The sequence below is a fragment of the Maniola jurtina genome, chromosome 1 (genome assembly GCF_905333055.1).
Source record: "Maniola jurtina chromosome 1, ilManJurt1.1, whole genome shotgun sequence".
NCBI classification, from domain to species: domain Eukaryota; kingdom Metazoa; phylum Arthropoda; class Insecta; order Lepidoptera; family Nymphalidae; genus Maniola; species Maniola jurtina.
Window position 1 is genome coordinate 14,790,978 of NC_060029.1, and position 23,298 is coordinate 14,814,275.

Here is a 23,298-nt window from a genome sequence, read left to right on the forward strand (position 1 = left end):
TTTTTTGCTGAGTACATTTGCCGAATGCGTGTCGCCAACGTAGATATGTAAAATACTATATGATGCCTAGCTGACAGCTTTGCTCGAGTGAAATTTCTGAAATTCCTTTAGGGGATGGAATTTAAAAAAATCCTAAAAGACGTACGTACGTATCTATTTCTTCATTTCAAATCGAAAGCCCAATTACCAGTTTTCAAAGTAATAACTAGAAAAATAAACAGACTTTCATACAAACTTTTACTCCCTGATAATGCTATGGGGGTGGAAATTTAAAAAAAAAAAACAAGTATTATTATAAAGTACTAGCTTGTTCCCGCGACTTCGTCCGCGTGGACTACACAAATTTCAACCCCCTATTTTACACGCTTAGGGTTGAATTTTCAAAAATTAATTATATTAACGGTTAGTCATACGTCATAATACTTATCTGAATGCCCGATCCATTCAGTGGTTTGGTTGTGCGTTAATAGATCAGTCAGTTTCTATATATTTAGATAGATAAATAGAAAAGGGATTTCAGGTAGATAATAGTGAAAGGGAGAGTTTCTCGAAGTCTAGCAATCAATTTGTCAGAGACATAACTTCGAGAAATTCAATTATATTTATCCCAAAGATTCCTTGCTGAATAACGGTAAAAATAAGCCGACCTCCAAAGTTCTCAAAAGGCGATCCGAGGTCGCAAGATACAATTTATTCTAGTCAGCTGCTGGGACCTCCCTACCAGTCATTAGTCTTATCTTTTTTTATTCAGATACAAGTTCGCCCTTGATTGCAATCCCACCTAATGGCAAGTGATGATGCAGTCTAAGATGGAAGTTGGCTAACCTGGAAGGGGTGCGGCAGTTTTTATTAAACCCATACCCATTTGGTTTCTACACGGCATCTAACCTAACCTAACCTAAATCCCGTGAGAACTATTTATTTTGTCTCTGTAGGAACTAAACGTCAAAATCGTCGACAGGTAGACACACTATGATTTTTCAAGGATTTTTCCCAGTATTTTGCTTGTTACACTATGTATTTGCTTTATAATCTGAGTCCAAAAAAGTTTTATGTATCCACTTTATCTTTTTTCTTATTCTTATAATTATTCTATTTGATCCTTGTTGAGATGATAATACTTACAAGTGGCGAATCATATGTTCTCACAAGCATGGAAAAATAGTAAAATAGAAAGTTCACAGTAATGCAGTCTCTATTCTTCATGCCACAAATAGAATCATAGCTTACTGTTACCTAATACAGACATTTCCATATATCACTCTGTGAACTAACAGGTGTGAGCTAATACCGTGTACCGAGCACACCAATACAGAGCCCGCTCGTAAATCCGTCATGAATCACTTCTGTGTAAACCGTGTGCAAACGTAAACACTTCTTGTTGCCGACATGGCACACCATCACAGGAAACCGTAGTTGCTGTGTCCTATAGCTGCTAATGGATACAGTCACCGGTTGCTACTTCTAGTCCCTGGTATTGTGTAGTTGTTGAGATGTCACAGTCGTATGCAACTGCGTTCCTTCGCGAAAGGAAAGAAAAGGAAGCGACAACGACCCTTCTCCGACAATTATTTATCGTCGCCTCTCTTCGGCCGAAGGCATTCGGCTCTCATTTCGTTGTCGCATCGAACTTCACACACGTCGCACGGTCTTCTCAAAAAAATTATTCTCGATTGGCGCTACTTTAAAGGTGCTCCAGAATATGCCTATTTTGTACCTTATCAAGTAAGGTAACTCCATCTGTCATACTCACCAATTATCGATATATTACTCATTATATCTTCATTTCAGCTACGTGCAGCCTAGAAACCTGGGGTTTTTAGAGACCAGCACTCCAAGCTATAGATTAAAGCAGAGGGACCAGCGCTCTTAATATAAACTTTACCTTTGATACGAATACATAAGACATTTGGCTCAAATAAAAAGTCGCTACAAAATCCAATATCGCAGTTTCCTTGAAATTTCCCAGAAGTCAATCAATTATGGAAAGACTTGGTCGGCGACTTCGTAGATGCGATTTGTCCAAGTCACAGGCTCTCGTGACCTCGCTACCGTCCATTTATCTCTCTATGCTCGGAATAACAATTTAAAAGTACTGCTAAAACAGTTTTTTTACACGACTTCCCAAAAAAAGGAGTGTAATGTTTTCAGGGTTTACGCGGTTACGCTAACTCAGTGTTCAACGATGAGTGACAGCCGCCGAGCTCATTTGACATTAATTTTTAATCCATTGAAGGTTTTCATGGAAAATCATTTTGATATCACTCAGTGAAGCAGCAATGTAGAACCAACCAATGCCAAATGTGCTCGGTGGCTATCATTCATCGTTGAACATGAGTTAGCATGCATGTATGAAATACAAGCTTCTTTATCAAACGTCACACTTAATGTCAGATAGGCAATGTGTGTGCGTGTGTGTGTGCATTTCTTACGCTTTCACGCAAAAACTTGATCTGGCTGTTTGGAATGGAGATAGATTACACCTTGGATTAACACATAGGCTATTTTGTTATCCCGTAAAAATTCATGGTTCCCACGGGTTCCCAGTTCGTTCGCGTGGTAAATGTTTATCGAATAAACATATACCACGCGAACGAAGTCATGGGAATCATCTAGTTTCATCAAAACTTCTAAACGCCTCTACAGATTTGGATGTATTGTGGGGTATCGTTAGAACGCTTTCAAGATCCGAGAAACACTGGCTATAAATTTTGCTCTCCAAACTTACCTATACCTAGCAATTTAAAACTAAGAACTTTCGCATCAAGATCTAGACTTAACCTTAGGCATACACTTTAGAAACTAAATAATTATCTAGATTTAACTTTAAGTTCAGTTTTTCAAAGTAGATTAAAGTTGTTTTTTGTTCGCGAAGAACTTTCTATTAACATTTTTACAACTCATTTTCAGACTATACAATATTTGAATAAGGTTTCATTGTAATTTCAAGAGCCTGATAAAATTTCGTAGAATGTATTGTAAGGAAAATAATCATATCAAAAGTACGGTTTGGTTTACCTTTAGATTCTATTAGATTCTATTAGATTCTTCTAGGACTATAATCGTACTTTTGACACATAGAGCAAATATGGCGAGACGTATCTCAAAATGTATGCACTATATAGTCCGTACACAAATGTAAATTAAAAATTTATAACACCCCCGACAAGTGAAGGTTACAGTAACTAGGAAACAGCTGATAACTTTCAAACGGCTGAACCGATTTTCTTGGATTATAGCTAAGAACACTCTCGATCAAGCCACCTTTCAAACATAAAAACTAAATTAAAATCGGTCATTAGTTTAGGAGCTACGATGCCACAGACAGATACACAGATACACACGTCAAACTTATAACTTATGGGTCAACTGTTACATCAAAAATTCTGTTCACTATTTAAAATAAGGACTAAAATCGTACTTTTGACATGATATTTGCGCATTATACTTACATTGTCAGTGTATACGTATTACGTAGGCGTATACAATAACATAATTAAAGAGATGCTTAAATATTCTGTTCTTTTCTCCGAAACCGTATAAATTCTAGTCGGATTTTCGTCGCGACAAAGGTCAATAGTCTCTTAATTAAGTTTATTTTAAATCTACCTGTAAAGTTTAACCTTCTTAATTGATTATAATATTATTTTTAAGCGGAGTGGCCCGAATTGCCCTCGTACATTGTTTAAACATACTTTGCTCTAGCCGCTGCCCGCGACTTCGCTCGCTAGCATGAATTTAGGTTCTTAAAAATTCTGCTTTAACTTTTTGATTTTCCAGGATAAAAAGCAAGCTATCTCGATACCCAATAGATGATCCCGGCGTCTTCATCCCGTGGATTAAGGTTTTTTAAGAATCCCGTGGGAACTCTTTGATTTTCCGGGACAAAAAATAGTCTATATCTCTTCCCTGTATGTAAGCTATCCATATACCAAATTTCGTCACTGAAGTTGTAATACAAAATTTGTAGGATATTTTATTAGTGGAATAGTGGAATAAATAACTTGCTACGAATAAGGACATTATCGTTATAACAAAATCCAATGGTTTTCTAGCCAACAGTAGGTATAGTTTGAAACTCCACAAACTTATGCAGATTGCAGGTCCATTCTAGTGACCATACAATATTGCGGTCTTGAACTCTGAACATCTTCAAAGTTCCGGCGCTTACTAGTTAGCTAAACTAATAAAGCCACGAATTTGCTGGTTAACTGTAGTTGTAGTGGAAAGTTTTGTAGACAGGTCACTTAGTGATGAGTACAACATAATTTGCAATATTATAATAACTATTCTAATCCTTACTTCTGGTAGTCAGGACTCAGGACCCGGTACCTACTAGTCAGCAACTATTTATCAAACGTCAAAACGGTCGCTTAGTATGGGACTTTGTATGAAGTCCATAAATGTGACGTCATAAATAAAGTTAATAATATAAGACAAATTAGAAGCTGTGCGTTTGTCATGTCATGTTTGTCAGTTTCTCATACATACAAATATTATCTGCTATTTTTTCACAGTTTAACCAATTTTGACGAGTGAAAAATAGCTTGCATCTCGAGGACAGACATAGGCTACTTTTTGTCCCAAGAAATCAAAGAGGGAACAACAGAGGAGTTTTAAAAACTAAATTCTTGTAGATGTAGCCGTGGGCATCACATACCTAGTTTTCTACAAAATATAGTATAATATAGATGGAAATATAATTACTACTAATATTACAAATGTGAGATTATGTTTGTTTTTTGGTTTGTTTGTTGTTTTGACCTTCAATCACGTCGCAAATTAGCAACGGATTGACGTGATTATTTTGCATGGTCAAAGACCAGGAGAGTGACATATTACGCTACTTTTTATCTCGGAAAATCAATTAGTTCTCACGGGAATTTTTAAGAACCAAAATCCACGCGAATGATGTTACTGGCATCAGCCAGTAGTAAATGTAGTAAAGTTTCATTTTGTATGACGCTAAAAATAGTAATATTGCAATGTAAACAGTGCCTTTCTGCCCGAACTGAGCGCGCCACTGATGAAAATATTCCCTCATCAAAGTAATAAACGCTAAACCCGCGGTACCTGCGCGCTAAATTAAAAAAGGTTGTATTAAAATTTCACGCCAGGCCTTTAATCGTGCTCATAATTACATCCTCTACGTCTCTAGAGCCACATAAGCGACGTAGACTTGGGAAACATTAGATTTCGCAACCTTTTTACTACCTGACTATTTAATTATTGAAGTTGAAACCTCTTTAGGCGCGTTTAGTTATTTGGGATGAGAAAAACCTCAAGGTCGCGTCAGTGATATGCTAATTTTTGATTATGGAAAATTAATTAGTCAAAAGAGTTCTAGAGAGAAAGTTCTAGTAAAATATTGTAAAATATAATTCCATAGTTCTATAACTTTCTAGTCAAAACCGAACTTTATTTTTAATACATAAAAAACAAAAGTTATTCCTACCTATGATCATTATAGACCATTCAACTGAGGTGTCCCAAGTCGGTTTCATTAGAAAGGCAATAATGTGAAAATGGTTTTAGAGCACTAGAACAATGCATTACGTACATTCTTTTTTTAGCGTAGTAGCACACGCCGGGTATCTGCTAGTTTATTATAAAAATATTGTGAGTTTTTGGTTGTAATTTTGAATAGGTTTTTATCATTGATACTGTTATTAGTTGTATTGGGGGCATATGTATTCGTTGATGGCCTAAAAATAAATGAACTCGGTGGCTATAATTCAGTGTTGATCACTGAGTCAGCAAATCACCCCGCTTGTCTAATATGTTCTAGGTCTACGGTAGAGGATAGCCGTAGCGTTGCTACGCGTAGCATCGTAGGCCGTGCGATATCGATCGTAGCTACGTGGTGCTACGTTATGAAACGGACCAGAATTTTCCCGTAATATTTCTGCTTTTTGTTTGAGTTTTGTACCTTCTTTTTTCCCCTATTTTCATTATTCGCCTCTTTTTTCTTTTTGTAAATAAAAATCTGAAATAATGATTGTATGGAAAAATGTTTAGAAAATAGATGAATAAGAATAGCTTGCAACATTTTGATGTTCCCATGCATTCAGTGTACATAGTATTTTTGAAACAAGTATATAGTATATTTAAATATGTATAATTGTAGTATTTTCAGAAGCCTTTGTGTTCAATATTTTATAGTAAAACTAAATATGTGCCATAAACCAAAATATGTGTGATAAAAACATCTTACCAGTTTTTTTGAATGGAAATACTTCACAAAACGACAAATAGCACTAACGCTTTTTGTTTCAGTAGCGTCCAAAAGCAACACACCCTAAGTACACAATACCCTACAGCAATCCGTTCTAAAACCAATTTCATATTCTGATTTGACAGTCCCCCATTTTTCACAATACTTGTAGGTTCTCCATGTGTAAAAACAAGAAATTAGGATACAACATTCAATTTAGTCTATCGAGTTTAAACTGAAGCATGTGGTGCAAAATATTTGATTTCAATACACCTGAAAATAATAAAATATTTAGATTTATACCTGAAGTTAATAAAAATCTAGCTGAGATGTACAGTGTGTGTTCTATGCTCAGACTTTACTGAGAGTCAAAAAAGGCAGATTTTTTAGATACAAAAGCCTGTCTCGTTTTAATTCTACGTAAGTTTTAGCAAAAAGCGTAATCAACAAAATTAGACAGATATAACACGGTCTATGATGGTTGATGAAACAAATCCGATCAATAGATCAATAGTTCTGTCATTTCTGTATATTTGCTTACAAAAAAACTTTTAAAAAATTCTAGAAGGTGTCTAGTTTTCGTTATTATTTCGAACATTTCACGAGAAACGTTACGTATTATGTAGGTATTAAATGACTGCCATTTGTGGGCTTCAACGTTACTGAACCTAAATACAAAATTTAAAGTCGCTGAAACGAACAGTTAGAACCATATGTTCATATGTCCGTCAGTCAGTCAGTTTATCCTTTTATATATAAAGACAACATATTCCTAATCTCCGCAACTATTAATCAGATGCAGAAATTTTGTACTGATATAAATAGTTATATTATCCCCGAGTGCTATGAACAATAAATTATGCAAACGAAACCGAGGGAAAAGCTAATTAAACATAAGTTTGAACTCATTTCTGAATACATTCCTTGAGAAACTAGATGGCTACTTACCCCAGTTCTAATTAATCGTGTGCCGTGAATGACCGGAGTACAGTCATTAAAAACATAATTTATGGTATGACCTAACCATGCTAATGGGACTGACTATTAGCCCGACTGTTGCTATGTATTTTGCGAGGGTGAAATTGTTTCAGGTTTTACCGTAATCTACACTTAGATGAAGCTTATTATTACTATTACCAGCTATACCTATAGAAAGTGAGAGAAAGACAGAGAAAGAGAGCTAAATAACACAGTCAAAATCAAATCATTTATTCAAATTGGGTACCATTGTATACTTTCTGATTGTCATTACTAACTTACTGTTAATTGCCAAAACTTTAAATCCAGGGACAATTAAGAGGAACAATCTGTTGAATTCCGCTGTAATGTTACATTGAAATCTTTACTAATATTATAAATGCGAAAGTGTGTACATGAATGTCTGTTATATTTTCACGACCCATCTTTTTAACCGATTCTGATGAAATAACACAGCGATAGCTTGCATCCTGTTGACGGGTATAGGCTACTTTTTATCCAGACAAATCAATTTTACAAACAAATTAACTTCGTCGTGGGCATTTGTATCGGTAAACTTATAATATGATACAAGGATTCTGTCTGGTGGGAGGCTTCGGCCGTGGCTAGCTACCACCCTACCGGCAAAGCCGTGCCGCCAAGCAATTTAGCGTTCCGGTACGATGCCGTGTAGAAACCAAACGGAGTATTATAATGAAAACTGGCATACCCTTTCCAGGTTAGCCCATTTTCATCTTAGACTGCATCATCACTTACCACCAGGTGAGACTGCAGTCAAGGGCTAACTTGTATCTGATTAAAAAATAAAAAAATCTCGAGCTGTTATGAATAAAAAATACTATTATCTATACTAATAAATAAAATCGGAGTATCTGTCTGTAATTTCGAAATAACTACCTCATATTAAGCTCATAGGGTTATTTGAACGATACCTTAACTGAATCACACGTTTTTAAAATTTTTGTCGGTCTGTCTGTCTGTCTGTTTGAAAAGGCTAATCTTTGGAACGGCTGAACCGATTTTGACGGGATTTTCACAGAGAATCAGCTAGTTATAAATACGTAGCAGACCCATCCGTATATTCAATTCCGTCCGCAATATCACCTCATATTGGTCAGTATGACGGATGGGCGACGATCGATCTCCTGAAAAATGTATATGATAAAAGGTTCGGTTATCGGTCGATTCATCATCATCATCACTTATTGCCGACCTACCAAGCTGAGGGTTTGAGCCATAGTCTGCCACGCTGGCACAGTGCGGCTTGGCAGACTTCACACACCTACTCGTTATGCGTTATGCCCTATAGTTTAACGGATGGGCAACTATCGATCTTCTGCTAAATGCTTGTATTACAAGTGTAAATTAAAAATTTATAACACCCCCGACAAGTGAAGGTTACAGTAACTAGAAAAAAGCTGATAACTTTCAAACGGCTGAAGCCATTTTCTTAGATGATAGCTCATTTAGGCGCTACGATGCCACAGACAGATACACAGATACACAGATGCACACGTCAAACTTATAACACCCCTCATTTTGGGTCGGGGGTTAAAAATGTCCGAAACAAACACATCCCTATCGCCTATTATGATGTTTGAACGCCCGATTGAATAACTAAATTGATGTGCATTGACTAACTAATGCGCTTATTCGGGATTAAATTATTTGCAAGCGTTATATTATTATGTTAGTTTTGATCAAAATAAATACGAAATCCGAGGTTGGCTTTTACTTATACTAACTAACTAGACACACAATTATTTTCTTTTTTTTTTTTTTTTTTCAGTTGTTTCAGCTGCAATCAGTCGACAGACTATAAGCAGGTTAGTTTTGTTGTCGGTGACTTTACCAGACTGGAGGGCCACTGCCCTCAAGTCTGTATAGTATCGAGCACATTTGCCCGCTTCAGTCGCTTTAGTTTTTTAGCAGTTAATAGGCTGTTTGCCAGTAAATTGGGGTGTCTTTGTAGTCGCTCCCGATGTTTGTCATTATATTGATTGATTTCTTCGATCACAGTTGGCATCTCCAAATATTGGTGTATTTCCGCGTTGCGAGCAAACCACGGAGCGTTGGCAATGTTCCTGAGCATACTGTTCTGGGCTCGTTGTATGACCTGTATGTTTGATTTGCACGCCGTGCCCCAGATCTGAATACCATACAACCAAATGGGTTTTAGAATAGAACAGTAAATCAAAATTTTGTTGTTCAGGGATAACGCAGACTGTCTTCCCAAGAGCCAGAGTAGATTTCTAAAGCGATTGTTAAGCTCATCGCGCTTGCGCTTGATATGAACCTTCCAAGTGAGACGTCGGTCCATGTGGAAACCTAGGTACTTGACACATGTTGTTTCGGGTAATGTATCTTTACCTAGTTTTACAGGTGGACAGTCACCATTTTTTAGGGCGAAGGTCATGTGTTGTGATTTAAGTGCGCTGGGTTTAATACGCCACTTGTTTAACCATCGGTTTGTTTCATCCAGTTGTTTTTGCAACTGATTACTTGCTTGGACTGGGTCTTTACTGCAAGAGAGAAAGGCAGCATCATCAGCGAAAGTTGCAACTGTGACATTTGGTGAAAGAGGCAAGTCACATGTGAAGATGTTGTACAAGATAGGACCCAGAACAGACCCTTGGGGTACTCCGGCAGAGCAGGCATATAAGCCAGATCTCGCGTCATGCTGTTTCACTTGAAAAATCTATCTTTTAAGTATGATTCTAATATCAGAAACATGGAGTGTGGTAAGAGTTGCTTGATCTTACAGAGAAGGCCTTTATGCCAAACCTTGTCGAAAGCTTGCTGAATATCGAGAAAGGCTGCAGAACAGTATTCCTTTTTTTCAAGGCATTGCCGAACCGTGTGATAAACTCTATGTACTTGCTCTACCGTCGAGTGTCGTTGGCGAAAGCCGAATTGGTGCTCAGGTATTATTCTGGATTCATCTAGACTAAGTTTTAATCTGGTTAAGAATATTCTTTCCCACAGTTTAGATAATACCGGTGTTAGACTGATAGGGCGGTAGGACGAGGTTTCCTCCACAGGTTTGCCTGGTTTAGGAATCATAACTACTTGGGACACTTTCCATATGTCTGGAAAGTGACTTGTTCGGAATATGGCATTAAAGAGATTGGCCAAAAATACTAGACACTTTTTAGGTAGCTCTTTTAATAGTCTTGGTGATATGAGGTCAAAACCGGGGGATTTTTTACTTTCTAGAAGACCAATAGTCTTGGCGATTTCTCGGGGAGAAGTGGGCTTTAGCGGGAAGCAAAGTTGCAAGTCCTGTGCAAGAATCGTATCGATTTCTGCGTCATTTGCATCAATAGGGTCATTAGGTCTAAATACTGAAGACAGGTGGATGGCAAAAGCGTCCGCTTTCTCTTCATCAGTGCGAGCCCAAGTGTTACCAGTTCTGATTGGGGGTAAATGTTTTTGAGGTTGCTTTAATGAGACACACAATTATAATAATTAATTTCACAGCTAGTAATTTCTAAATCACAAATAACCTACCTCTTATTGCACCCACACCATTTACACAGAATAATCGTCGTCATTTGTCAAAAGTAATGTACACAGACGAACTTAATATCGTGAGGTAGGTAGGCACTCTCTTCCAGTTAACTTTTAGTCATAGGGACAGAAAAAGTAAGAGTGAATGAAGTACAAGGAAAAAAGAAACATGTCTAACCATCATAGATAGATGCCCATTGGATATTGGACATTGGTTTCTTTCCCACGCGGTCCTGCGCCCGCCTGAATCCAGCGTCTCAATGCGACCCGTTTGATGTCGCAATCAAACAAGATGCGCTATTCAAACAGTCGCCTAGTTACCTAAAACCAACCCACTACACTTCTCCTTTCAGCAAAGGTTGCCTGGTAGAGAATGCTCCGAGCAATAAGGCCGCCTTTGCACACAATAGTTTTTTCTGTTTTCTTCTTTCTGTGTTGTGATCCTTTACATGTGTTTTTGTCTGCAATAAAGTGTATCTATCTATCTATCTAAAACCTACGCCTCTATTCAAAATACCAAAATAGCACACCTTTTATTTATTCAGATACAAGTTAGCCCTTGATGCCAATCTCACCTGGTGGTAAGTGATGATGCAGTCTAATATGGAAGCGGGCTCACCTGGAAGGGGTATAGCAGTTTTCATTAAAACCGATACCCCTTTGGTTTCTACACGGCATCGTGCTGGAACGTTAAATCGCTTGGCGGCACGGCTTTGCCGGTAAAATGGTAACTAGCCACGGCCGACGCCTCCCACCAGACCAGACCAGAAATTATAAAATTCCAATCCTCTGCCGGGAATCGAACCACGAAATAAGGTCATACACTCACAGCGCTTACCAACGCGTCACGGAGGCCGACAACACCTGTATTTCAGTTGCATTTTTAAAGTATTGTAAATTGAACAATTGAAAAGAGCAACCGCCGAGTTTCTTGCTGGTTCTTCTCGGTAGGAACGGCATTCCGAACCAGTGGTAAATTATTTGACGATTCAAAAGCACTTGTAAAAATTTATTTGAATAAAAATCTATTCTAAAAATCTATTCTATTCTAAAGAAAATAACCTGAAATTCAGTAATGCGACTGCTGTAGTTTTCTCTAGTTATTCACACCGTAGTTAAAAGGCGGCTACGATTTATTACTTTGCCGTCCACGTATGGCTTAGGAGTTTTGTCCGAGTTCCAGCCTTTCACAAAAACATTTTGAAGGAAGTTTGTTTATTTTCACGTATTGCGTATTAACACCTACCCTCGCCCCAACATAAGTTTGAGTACAGAAAAAAAATGATTTGTAATAGTAGAAATAAGTTTTTAGTAAAATAAAGTTTTTCATTGGCTCTTTCTTTGTAGAGTCGGCTTTACATACTCGTAGTCGAGATACAAAAGGCAGAATGTAGGGAATTAAAATAACGTTAAGAAGATATTCAATTGAGTGTGGCCTTACGCTAGATCTACTTGTATAAGTTAATATAAAGACCATAAATAAAGATTCCGTCCCAAAATTATCATAACGATCAGTGGAGTGCTTTTTATAAATATCAATCAATCAGCCTGTTTGCGTCCACTGCTGGACATGGGCCTTCCCAAGAGCGCGCCACCACACACGGTCCTCCGCCTTTTTCATCCACCCACTTCCCACTACCCTCTTAAGGTCGTCGGTCCAGCGAGTTGGAGGTCGTGGGTTTATAATATACCTACGCCCAAAAATATAATTCGAAAAGTATTATGTGGGAGGGTAAACCGAGCAAAAAATATGAACACGACCAACCCGAAAATACCCGAGGTTATCCGAAGTCGGCAACATTGTTATTAATACGCCATACGAACTCACGTAATGTCCTAAATAATTTACGAGCTCGTCATTTCTGCTTTCCTCATTCATGTTACGTAGCGCGATGTGAGTTGTGATTATGAGTGTTTATATGACAAGTGGGCGTGTATCAAACGCTATGTGTACTAATTTTTCATTCCATACAAAAGGAAGTAGGGATGTTTCGAATGGTGCATTTACATGGGCAATTTGTTAGCAATTGTTGCTCGGCAACATGTATGGATCAATCTGGAATAATAAGTGGAGCAATCAGGAGCAATTATTTCGCATAACATTGCCAAAATTTTCAGGTATTGCTGGGTATTGCAGTAAATTGCGCTCTGGCAACTAAATCCGTACACCAAAGGTTAGCTGTAAGAGATTGCGATATTAGGTCACCTTTGCACCATCTAGTATATTTTCTTCTAATCTTTTCTCTATATATGTTTGTGTGTGCAATAAAGTTTTCTAAATAAATAAAAATAAGTAGCTTAGTGTAGTCGTGACGTCACAATTGACTACATTGCCTGGAATTGAGACATTTCAATTGCCCCTGTAAGCGTCCCTTAAGGTTTCTACGTTTCTTGAGATTAGGATTCTTTCTTCTCTCTGGGCTGGTTTCCGCACTTAAAGAGAAAGATTAGGTTTAACCAACAGCCTAAGTAAGGCACGGCAGCGGTTATCTGAGTGGATAAGACTTCGTCCTCCTATTCTGAGGGTCCAAGATTCAATACCGGGCACCCAACTTTAATCTTTAAAGTCATGATTGTTTAATTTTAAACAATTACGAGTAAATATAACGGTGAAAGAAAATACCGTGAGGAGACTTGCATGCCTGAAAGCTCTCCGTAATTTCTCTAAGGTGTGTGAAGTCTACCAATTTGCACTTGGCCAGACAATTAAATTATGATTCGAGTGAAAAAAGTAAGTCCAGAAGGTCTAAAGCGCCGGGCCAATCGCGTCGCTTACGCGTTTCTCTAAGAAAGTTTCTGCGATTTATTTATCTTTTAAGCAAACTTAGAAAAAATGGACTTACACGCGGTCGTTGGGAAACACGGATTAAATTCAAAAGTAGGGAGTTACCGCACCATCCACCGACCGCTGGGGATTTACAATATTAATGACAGCCGGAATACGAATTACAGCCAAGAACAAGGAAGCGTGATGAAAACTTTGTTAAGGGAAGTTCTGGAGCGAATCCATGTTGTATTTTAATGTTCTTCTTTTGCTATTGTATTGTTTTTGCAACTTTCGTTTTTTGAACCGATATAAAGGAGTACATTCAAAGGAAGTGTTTTGAAAGTAGACCTGTGTTTAGTAGTGGGCCGACGAATGTTTGATCATGATGTTGATGATATTCTTAATTTAACGTGTATGTATATATTTTATATTATTCATCATAATTCATTATTCATCGTCATTATATTTGTTTCAGTAGTTTTAATTAGCTTCGAATTTCAGTAATTTACCTACTCTTTCCTTAGACAAGAGAACTATAAAAACGTAGTGTTATCTTGACCGATTTTCGGCGATGGCAGCGAATTTTAATTTTTAAGAAATACTATTTGTACTACGCAGACGACATAATAGTGCGAAAGTGCCTGCGAATACATAAAAACACTCCCTAAATAGTCCGACGAGATGGAAATCCGACACGACCAGAGAAAGATCAGATACGGCTTTACATGCTCTATGAGGTATAGGGGCGTAACCACAGGGTAACACTGTCAAGTGTCAACTACCTAACTCTAGGCTGCTATTGAAGATTTCACCACAGAAAACCCAAATTATTTTTTGGCCCGGGAACCTGGGACCTCAAGATCCGTAGATAATAATCTAGCCCCTAGACTAACAAAGCATTATACTAGCATTCAAATATATTGCTGTTATCAGTAAGCACAACCGAGCTAAATTACCTAGTGACGAGTCAATGAGTATGTTAATCCCCGTTGACCTGAATCGCCGCGCCGCAATCAACCGGCGTTGATCGCTGCACGCTCGTTGTGACGTAGCCTGTCATTGCATTGAATTGCATGTAATTTAATTTTGTTAAGTTGTGTGAAGACTACTCCTTAAACATAACAGTGCGTGTTGACATACTGCTTCGAGACTCATGAGAAAGCTCAGAGACTGCATGCGATGATGGGAGCTATGCTCGGAGTTTCGCTTCGTGATTAATTTTGATCTTTTTTTTCTGTTGTTGTAGCTGCAGTCAGTATAAGTTAAGACCATAAGTTTGTTGTGACTTTGCCAGACTGGAGGGCCACTGTCCTCAAGTCTGTACAGTCTCGAGCACCATTTGCCTGCTTCAATCTCTTTAGTTTTTTGCAATTAATAGGCTGTTCGTCAGTGAATTGGGGTGTCTTTGCAGTCGCTCCCGATGTTTGTCTTTATATTTATTGATTAATTTGATCATAAAATTAGAACATACTTAGTGCAACCAGAGTAACCGACAGAGCTCAATGAGTTGCAAAACTGAAGTGTTAGACTACAGAAGTTGAGGTCCCAAGGTTCTAGAATAGTTCCTCCATTGTTTTCTTTATTCCACTACAGGTTAGCGATCTTACCTGGTGGTAAGCGATGATACCTAAATGTAAAAGGAGAAACTGTAAAACTTCAAAATTACTCGTATTTGATGGCCCAATGGTGGGCACTGTAATTACCTAGTGAGAGGTTCCGGGTTCGATGTCAGGGCAGACGCAGTGTGCGAATTTAATTTTTCTAAATTGTCTCCGGTCTGGTCTTGTGGGAGCATCCTACCAGCAAAGCCGTGCCCCTAAGCAAGTTAGCATTCCAGCACGATACTGTGCAGAAACCTAAAACTACCATATACCCCTTCCAAGTTATCCCGCTTCCGTCAAGTCTCAGACCGCATCATCACTTACCGCCAGGTGAGATCACAGTCAAGGGTAACTTCTTATACAATTTAAAAAATCAAGACGAAGTCGTGGGCATCGTCTAGTTCTTTCAAAGTAACTAAAATTCTAGGTCCAGACATTGGCTCCAGGTATAAAATATAAATGTCGAAGAAGGACGCAGTACCCCCTCCCTTTCCCTCCCCCTCCAACTCGCTGTAGGGATAAATTAAATTCTATATTAATGCAATATCTCAGGTTGAATCTACCTCTAATGAAATATTTTGAATTTATTATAAGTGCTTCAGTTCTGTATTTGGATTTATGATTATTCCGTTTCGAAGTCGCTTCGCGTTGGTTTTAAGGGTTCCGTACTCGAAGAGTGGCAGCGAATAGTAAAAAATCAGTGAAATATGAGTCGGATTCGCACACAAATTGTTATTTCTTGTACGATGTTAAGGAACCCTTCATAATACAAAAAAAAAAAAAACAAATCGTGTACAAAAATAACATTTTTTTTTTTTAATTTAAATGGTGAATATTGTTATTTGTTATTGAGGCAATAGAAATACATATTCTGTGAAAATTTCAACTCTCTAGCTATTTCGGATTACGAGATACAGTCCGCTGACAGACAGACGGACAGATGGACGGATGACAGCGGAGGCTTACTAATATAGTCTCGTTTACTAATAGCGTCCCGTTGGCACCCTTCGGGTTTGGAACCCTAAAAGTTAATAGGTACTAGGTGTTATAATATCTTGTGCGGACGGTACGGAACCCTTAGTGTGCGAGTTCGGCTCGCGCTTGACCGGTTTTTCTTTCTTGATTCGTTTTGTATTCGATGGCTTTGTTTGCAGAATTGTATAAATAAAAGCGGATTTGCATAAAAATATATAAATTATTAATAAATAATCCACTGTTTTCATCTTAGGCTGGCCGCATGGGCTTCTACCACTTATTACATACCTACTAGATGACGCCGACGACTTCGTCCACGTGGAAAATACTAATTTTTAAAAATTCCGTTGGAATCCTTTGATTTTCCAGCATAAAAATAGCCTATTCCTCTTCAGATTTTTTACTACATCCATGCGAAAAATCGCGTCGACCCATTGCCTCGTGGCGTGATTGAAGGAAAAACCAACAAACAAATACGCTTTCGTGTTTTTTTTTTTAGAAAAGAATATTAGCCATGTTAAATGACTAATATCCCCCTTTCCTCTCCAACTAAGCGTCAGGCTTGTGCTAGGAGTAGAGTAGGTAGGACAATAGTGCAACGGGCGGGGTTTGAACCGTCGACCTTTTCGGTTTTCAGTCCACTCCTTTACCGGTTGAGCTACTGAGGCTCTCGTTTTTGAGTGCAAACTATGATAAAAACTTTAAAACCTTCATTCTTATAAACAACCTACTTTTACATTATTTTTAAATGTCGCATAATATTTATGTCGACTAGGTGTCGAGTGATACCTAATAGTATAATAATAATTAACATGGAAAAGTCTACTTTATAATACAAAATGACGTCATTAAGGCTATTTTAAGGCGTGCCCATACTTACTGAACACGCATTGTAAAAACGAACTATTTATTATTTTATTTAACACACGCAACCTTTTTATAATACTGAAAATACAATAGATATTAAATAGTTCTAGTTACCTATGAAGAAATAACAACAATATCATTTACAATTATTTTTCTTGCATATTATGTATGCCAATTAATGTATGGTTTTGGTAATCCTGATCCTAAATCAGTGGTTTTAAACCCCGACCCCGTTATAAATTTGACGTGTGTATCTGTGTATCTAAACTAAACTAATGAACCGATTCGTTTTTTTTTGTTTGAAAGGTGGCTTGATCGAGAGTGTTCTTAGCTATAATCCAACAAAATCGGTTCAGCCGTTTGAAAGTTATCAGCTCTTTTCTAGTTACTGTAACCTTCACTTTTCGGGGGTGTTATAAATTTTTTATTTACACTTGTATCTCCCAACTTTGACAATAATTGAAAGCTGTTTTACAAAAAGTGTATTTAAGAAGTGGCGAGAAGTACAAGGAACGCCTGACAGAAGCGACACGCGCTGACCTGGATATGGGTATTTTAAAAATTCCGCGTGATAAAGGATTTTCCGGGATAAAAGTAGCCTATTTGTTAATAAGCAATCTCCTTTTCAAAGAAAATCGAAGGAAATTTTAAATAAACCTATGTCAACGTGGGCGAAGTCAAGGGCATCATTTAGTACCTACTCTAATAACAATTTCTAAAACTCTAGGGCTCGAGAGAGTTTGAAAATATTTTGTTGCTCCTCATATTATATTTACAAATACAGGCAAAAAGTCTACGGAGTTAGTATTCTAAATATAGTATTTTGCTATCAATTTCGGATAGGGCCGATTCGATTCAGGTTACGCGTAGTGGTTTCTGGCTCCGAGGCAAGGCAGATCCCTTGAGAGGGAATCGGGCGAATTGTACGATTTTCCTATATTTTCCACTGATGAAATTCTAACCAGACCCTGAGATAATAACCCTTGGGAGGCCGAATTTCTATATTTGCCACGCATCTTCTTTGATATTAAGGTTCGCATATTTGAAACTAATATGGAGGTTACAAGAATATTGGTTGTGTGGAATTCTTGAAAATCTATGACTGTGGTGCCTTATTTCCGTCAAATTAAGTATTTAGTTTCAAATTAACACGGGTTCAAGGATTTATAGTAAAACTTGTAATATTTTTACGGAAATCTGGCAAAAAAAGATATTTTTACAGAGATTAATTTTTATTAGAGAGAGACATTAAGATTATTACAGTTTTAAAATATTTAGTTTCTAGATAGAATGTGTTTGCAAAATTTCATTAAGTGTGATTGGTTGATTCAATGAATGAGGACCAAACTACGTTTGTATAGAGAGTGCTGGGGAGCGCGCTAGGAAAACTTCTCTTAAAACCAAGTATAGTACGCGACAAATTGAGATGGGAACCGTGACGCCCCGCACTTCACCCGCACTCATCCGCAGCGGGTTAGCGCAGAGGTTGTGCGGGGCGTCCCCACCCTGATTGCCATCTCAATCCGTCGCGCTTAATAGTTAACTAGCTGATGCCCGCGACTTCGTCCGCGTGGATTTAGGGTTTTCGATATCCCATGGGAATTCTTTAATTTTCCGGGATAAAAAGTAGCCTATGTGCTAATCCAAGATATGAGGTACCTATCTCCATTCCAAATTTCAGCCAAATCCGTCCAGTAGTTTTTGCGTGAAGGAGTAACAAACATACACACACACACACATACATACAAACTTTCGCCTCTATAATACGAGTAGGTATTAGTGTGAAGTGTGATTTGTTGGTTATATTTGCTTAAATACTAACACTCGAATCTCTTGCTTTATAAACAGCGAGCGAATAATTTGCATTCCCAGTCGACCAAATACTTACAAAGACGGAATATTAATTTAAATTCACTCTCAACGAGTAAAATTCCAATTCTCGCTCTATCACTGTATCTACGTAAGAATTAATGAAATATTTCCTTTCTACTACGATGGAAACTAACATTTTTATTTCTCTTTGTTGCAGGGCGAGAAAGACAACGGCAAAAACTGTATTCTATCCTGTGAGAAGCGAAAAGCCGACGACTCCGACATTAACAAAGACTTGAAGAAGGTAAGAGGCTATTTTTTAACCGATTTCAAACGAGATTCGACGACGACGACCAGAAGTTTTAGTTATAGTAAGTTTGAATGGCTTAAAAGGCACATAACTCCGAAAAGTTAGAGGTGCGTGCTCGGGACCGAACCTCAGATCCCCACTTAGAAAGCTGACGTCTTAACCACTGGCTTATCACCGCTTTGTATTTTAACTGCTGAAAAAAAAACCAACAAAAGATTATTTCTTTAACTTCGTCCGTATCAACCGAATATATTTTATAGAATCCTCGTTAAATAAAGGTCACGATAAATGCCGGACTAAAAACTACTCTTTCACGAAGTCACAACACACAGTCTTACAATAAATACAATAAATCGGTCAAGTGCGAGTCGCACTTGCACACGAAGGGCTCCGTACTATCGTACTAGATTATGCACCTTTTTTTGTATGGTGTTTTAAAATCCTTATTGTTTCTTGTTATAGCGGCAATAGAAAGTATACACTCAACGTAATATAATATAACAAAATATCCATACTTTTCAATATTATAAATGCGAAAGTGTGTCTATCTGTCTGTCTGTCTGCTACCTTTTCACGGCCCAACAGTTAACCGATTCTGACGAAAGGTACAGGTTTAGCTTATATCCCGGGAACGGACATAGGCTACTTTTTATCTCGGAAAATCATAGAGTTCCCACGGGATTCCCAAAAACCCATCCGCTTAATCGATTTGTATGTTTGGTACCGAGGGCTACCTCACAACAGGGACGCAAGCTATTGCGTCCCTGTAATTGACATAGGCAACTTTTTATCCCGGAAAATCTAACAGTTCCCACGGGAACTTTAAAAACATAAATCCATGCGGACGAAGTCACGGGCATCCTTTAGTAGTTTATAAGATAGAGCCCGCTGAAGGACAGACGGACGGACAGATAGATGGATAGATGGACGTAAAGACGGACGGACAGCGGAGGCTTAGTAATAGGGTCTCTTTGGCACCCTTCGAGCACGGGACCCTAAAAAGAGGACCATAACAAAAAGGCAAAGAAAGTAAAAGGACGATTTCTCAGAGCCTAACCAACATTCGACATACGCCTGTAATGAAGACGTTTACCTCAATGGTTCTGAATACACATTCAATAGTTTCAATCACGCAAGCCCCATCTGGTGGAACACTGATATACATTAGCTAAAGATACACATGCAGCCAGACCATGCTTTATCCACATTTTCTATCTAAATGAATGTATCTATCTTTATTTGAATAAAAATCCATTATTTTGTAATCATACAAATAATTTTCAGTGGCCAAAAAATTGGCGCGAACAACTAATCATATTTTCCCAAAAATGTACATAATTTTTCATTGTGATTGTTTTAACTCGTAAAACTATTGTGTCCCCCAACAATTAAATAGCGATACCACACTGATTATCTTGGAGATCGTATATCATTGGAACAACATAAAACGGACCACCATTGAAGGGCGGATACTGATCGAATAGATTTACATTGCATTAACATAAGGTCCGTTTTGGGATTGTGTGAGTTTCGTTATTTGCGGAAAATGTAGTTATAACACAACTTATCTGTGGGACTTCGTCTGTGGTGGCGTTTGCTGGCGCGTGTGTTGTGACTTTTTGGAGTGTTTTTTTTGTTAGAAGTGGCCGGTTTTTTTGTTCTGCTGGTGTTTATTGGTGGTGGAACTGACTGGGAAGCGCTCTAAAGGGGCGCCGCCCGCGTGTATGTCGGCGGGCGCCGGCTCAAAGTCCATACTTATACATATAGTTTCCCTAACTTGTAAATAACTACAAACTTGACATTGGCTAATCAGTGTAAAGCCAGACGAGAGAAAAAAAAACTTATCTGTGTACCAATCTAGAATGAATGTTATACGAAATAGCTACGTAAATATAGAACTTGATAGCAATTTATCCATATCCTTAATAATATTATGAATGCGAAAGTGTGTCTTTATGTATCCGTCTGTCTATATTTGTCTATGGTTTGGAGAAGAAATGAGGAGATCAGTAGGACAACCAGAGTAATTGACATAGCTCAAAGGGTAGCAAAGCTGAAGTGGCAATAGACAGGGTACATAGTTCGAAAAACGATTGACGTTATGGTGAACAAGTGTAAATTAAAAATTTTTAACACCCCCGACAAGTGAAGGTTACAATAACTAGAAAAGAACTGATAACTTTTAAACGGCTGAACCAATTTTTTTGGGTTATAGCTAAGAACACTCTCGATCAAGCCACCTTTCAAACAAAAAAAAGTAAATTAAAATCGGTTCATTCGTTTAGGCGCTACGATGCCACAGACAGATACACAGATACACGCGGGGGTTAAAAAGCGATAGACGTTGGGGCCTCAAGTTGCTAAAATGGTAAAAATAACCCTTGAATGCAATCAGTTACAATTAACAAGCTGTTCTCAAAATATATTTCAGGACTTCAAGAACTGTGAACGTGAAGTGTCAAATCAAATTAAAAAGAACAAAAGCAGCCCTGTACTGTTGCCAGCATTTGCCAGACGCTTAGGACTCGTAAAATCGTTTAAGTGCCCGGCGGGATTTCAATTGCACGCATTAAGGAGGCACTCTGCCAAGCAGTTGGCGCGAATCAATTTGTGTCTTTCACCGCCAATTGTCTCCGACTTGACTTACTGTTGGACATTTTTACAAAAAATACATTTTTTTTTTTTAATTTATAGACCAGCAACTAGCAATCGGCTGCAATGAGACCTAGTGGCAAGTGATTTAGCCTTAGATGGAGCGCGCTTGCCTAGAAAATGCCTTTTACTTAGTTTTGGTCGACAGTTTTTCTCTCAAGCGCTTTATCTGTAACTAGCTATTCCGCACGGCTTCGTTCGCGTAAATTTTCATACAGATATTTATACATTATACAGCCTAATATAATACATATTAATATAGCCGTGATAATCTAGTGGTCAAACCTGCCTCCTATTCAGAAGATCGGGGATTCGATCCCGGGCACGCATCTTTGACTTTTCGGATTTGTTTCGGATGTGCGTTTTAAGCAATGACTTGAACCCGTGTTACCTAGTACGGAAGAGTTGAGAATCTCACGCAGAAAGTTGCGAAGAAAGGCTGGTCTTATACGGCATATCACATCACACTAATATTATAAAGGCGAAAGTTTGTATGTGTGTGTGTGTGTGTGTGTGTGTGTGTGTGTGTGTGTGTATGTTTGTTACTCCTTCACGCAAAAACTACTGGACGGATTTGGCTGAAATTCAGAATGGAGATAGATAATATCCTGGATTAGCACATAGGCTACTTTTTATCCCGGAAAACCAAAGAGTTCCCACGGGATATCGAAAAACCTAAATCCACGCGGACGAAGTCGCGGGCGTCAGCTAGTTATACAATATACCGTATATATTTATGTATAAAGCATATTATATCATGCCGGTAAATTAAAATCAGTGAAGCACCAAACATTTTATCAAGTTGTTTTACTTTATATAAACAAGTGTAAATTAAAAATTTTCAACACCCCCGACAAATCATTTTCAAATACATAAATAATTATGTATATCTAGGGAACGTCCATCTTGACAGCTTGACATTTGTCAATTGACACTTGAATATTATGAACCTAAGGGTTATCTAACCTTCTTTTCTACAAGAAAACTAGAAAAGAGCTGATAACTTTTAAACGGCTGAACCAATTTTTTTGGATTATAGCTAAGAACACTCTCGATCAAGCCACCTTTCAAACAAAAAAAAGTAAATTAAAATCGGTTCATTCGTTTAGGCGCTACGATGCCACAGACAGATACACAGATACACAGATACACAGACACACAGATACACAGATACACACGTCAAACTTATAACACCCCTCTTTTTGGGTCGGGGGTTAAAAAAGGGGGAAAAATCCCATCCAAAAAAGAATTACAGCCCCGATAAGGGAAGTTCACCTGTTTACGTAAAAAGGCGAGGAAAATATATCCCCACTTTAGACAATAAAAGTTAAAACAAACGGCAGAAAATTTAATTAAGTCCGAACTTTTCGCAGCGGCCTCGTCGCGACTCCGAGGAACGGGGTCGTTGGGTTTTCATTATCTCCACAAATGTGCTGTAGAGGTCGCCCTTAATTCACAACTGAGAGTCGTGTTTCTGTCCCCTAATTTGAATACATTAGGTTTATTCGTGGTTTATTTAAAGAAAGTGTCTGAGAAGTACTGTCTTAGTTGATAAAAATTGAACACGCTTTTAAAAGCTCTCGTGAAATGTCAAAACTTTTTATAGTAAGAA

At 38.0% G+C, this 23,298-nt stretch overlaps 1 protein-coding gene across 2 annotated transcripts in view; it reads left to right on the plus strand.

Annotated features, from left to right (window-relative positions):
* The window catches only part of LOC123868026 (uncharacterized protein C18B11.02c), a 459,041-nt gene that overhangs the window by 405,467 nt on the left and 30,276 nt on the right, over window positions 1-23,298 (plus strand). For both annotated transcript variants that reach the window (XM_045910366.1, XM_045910370.1), the window contains one exon: window positions 18,942-19,028. In XM_045910366.1, coding sequence (XP_045766322.1) covers window positions 18,942-19,028 — 87 coding nt within the window. The remainder of the gene's footprint in view (window positions 1-18,941; window positions 19,029-23,298) is intronic.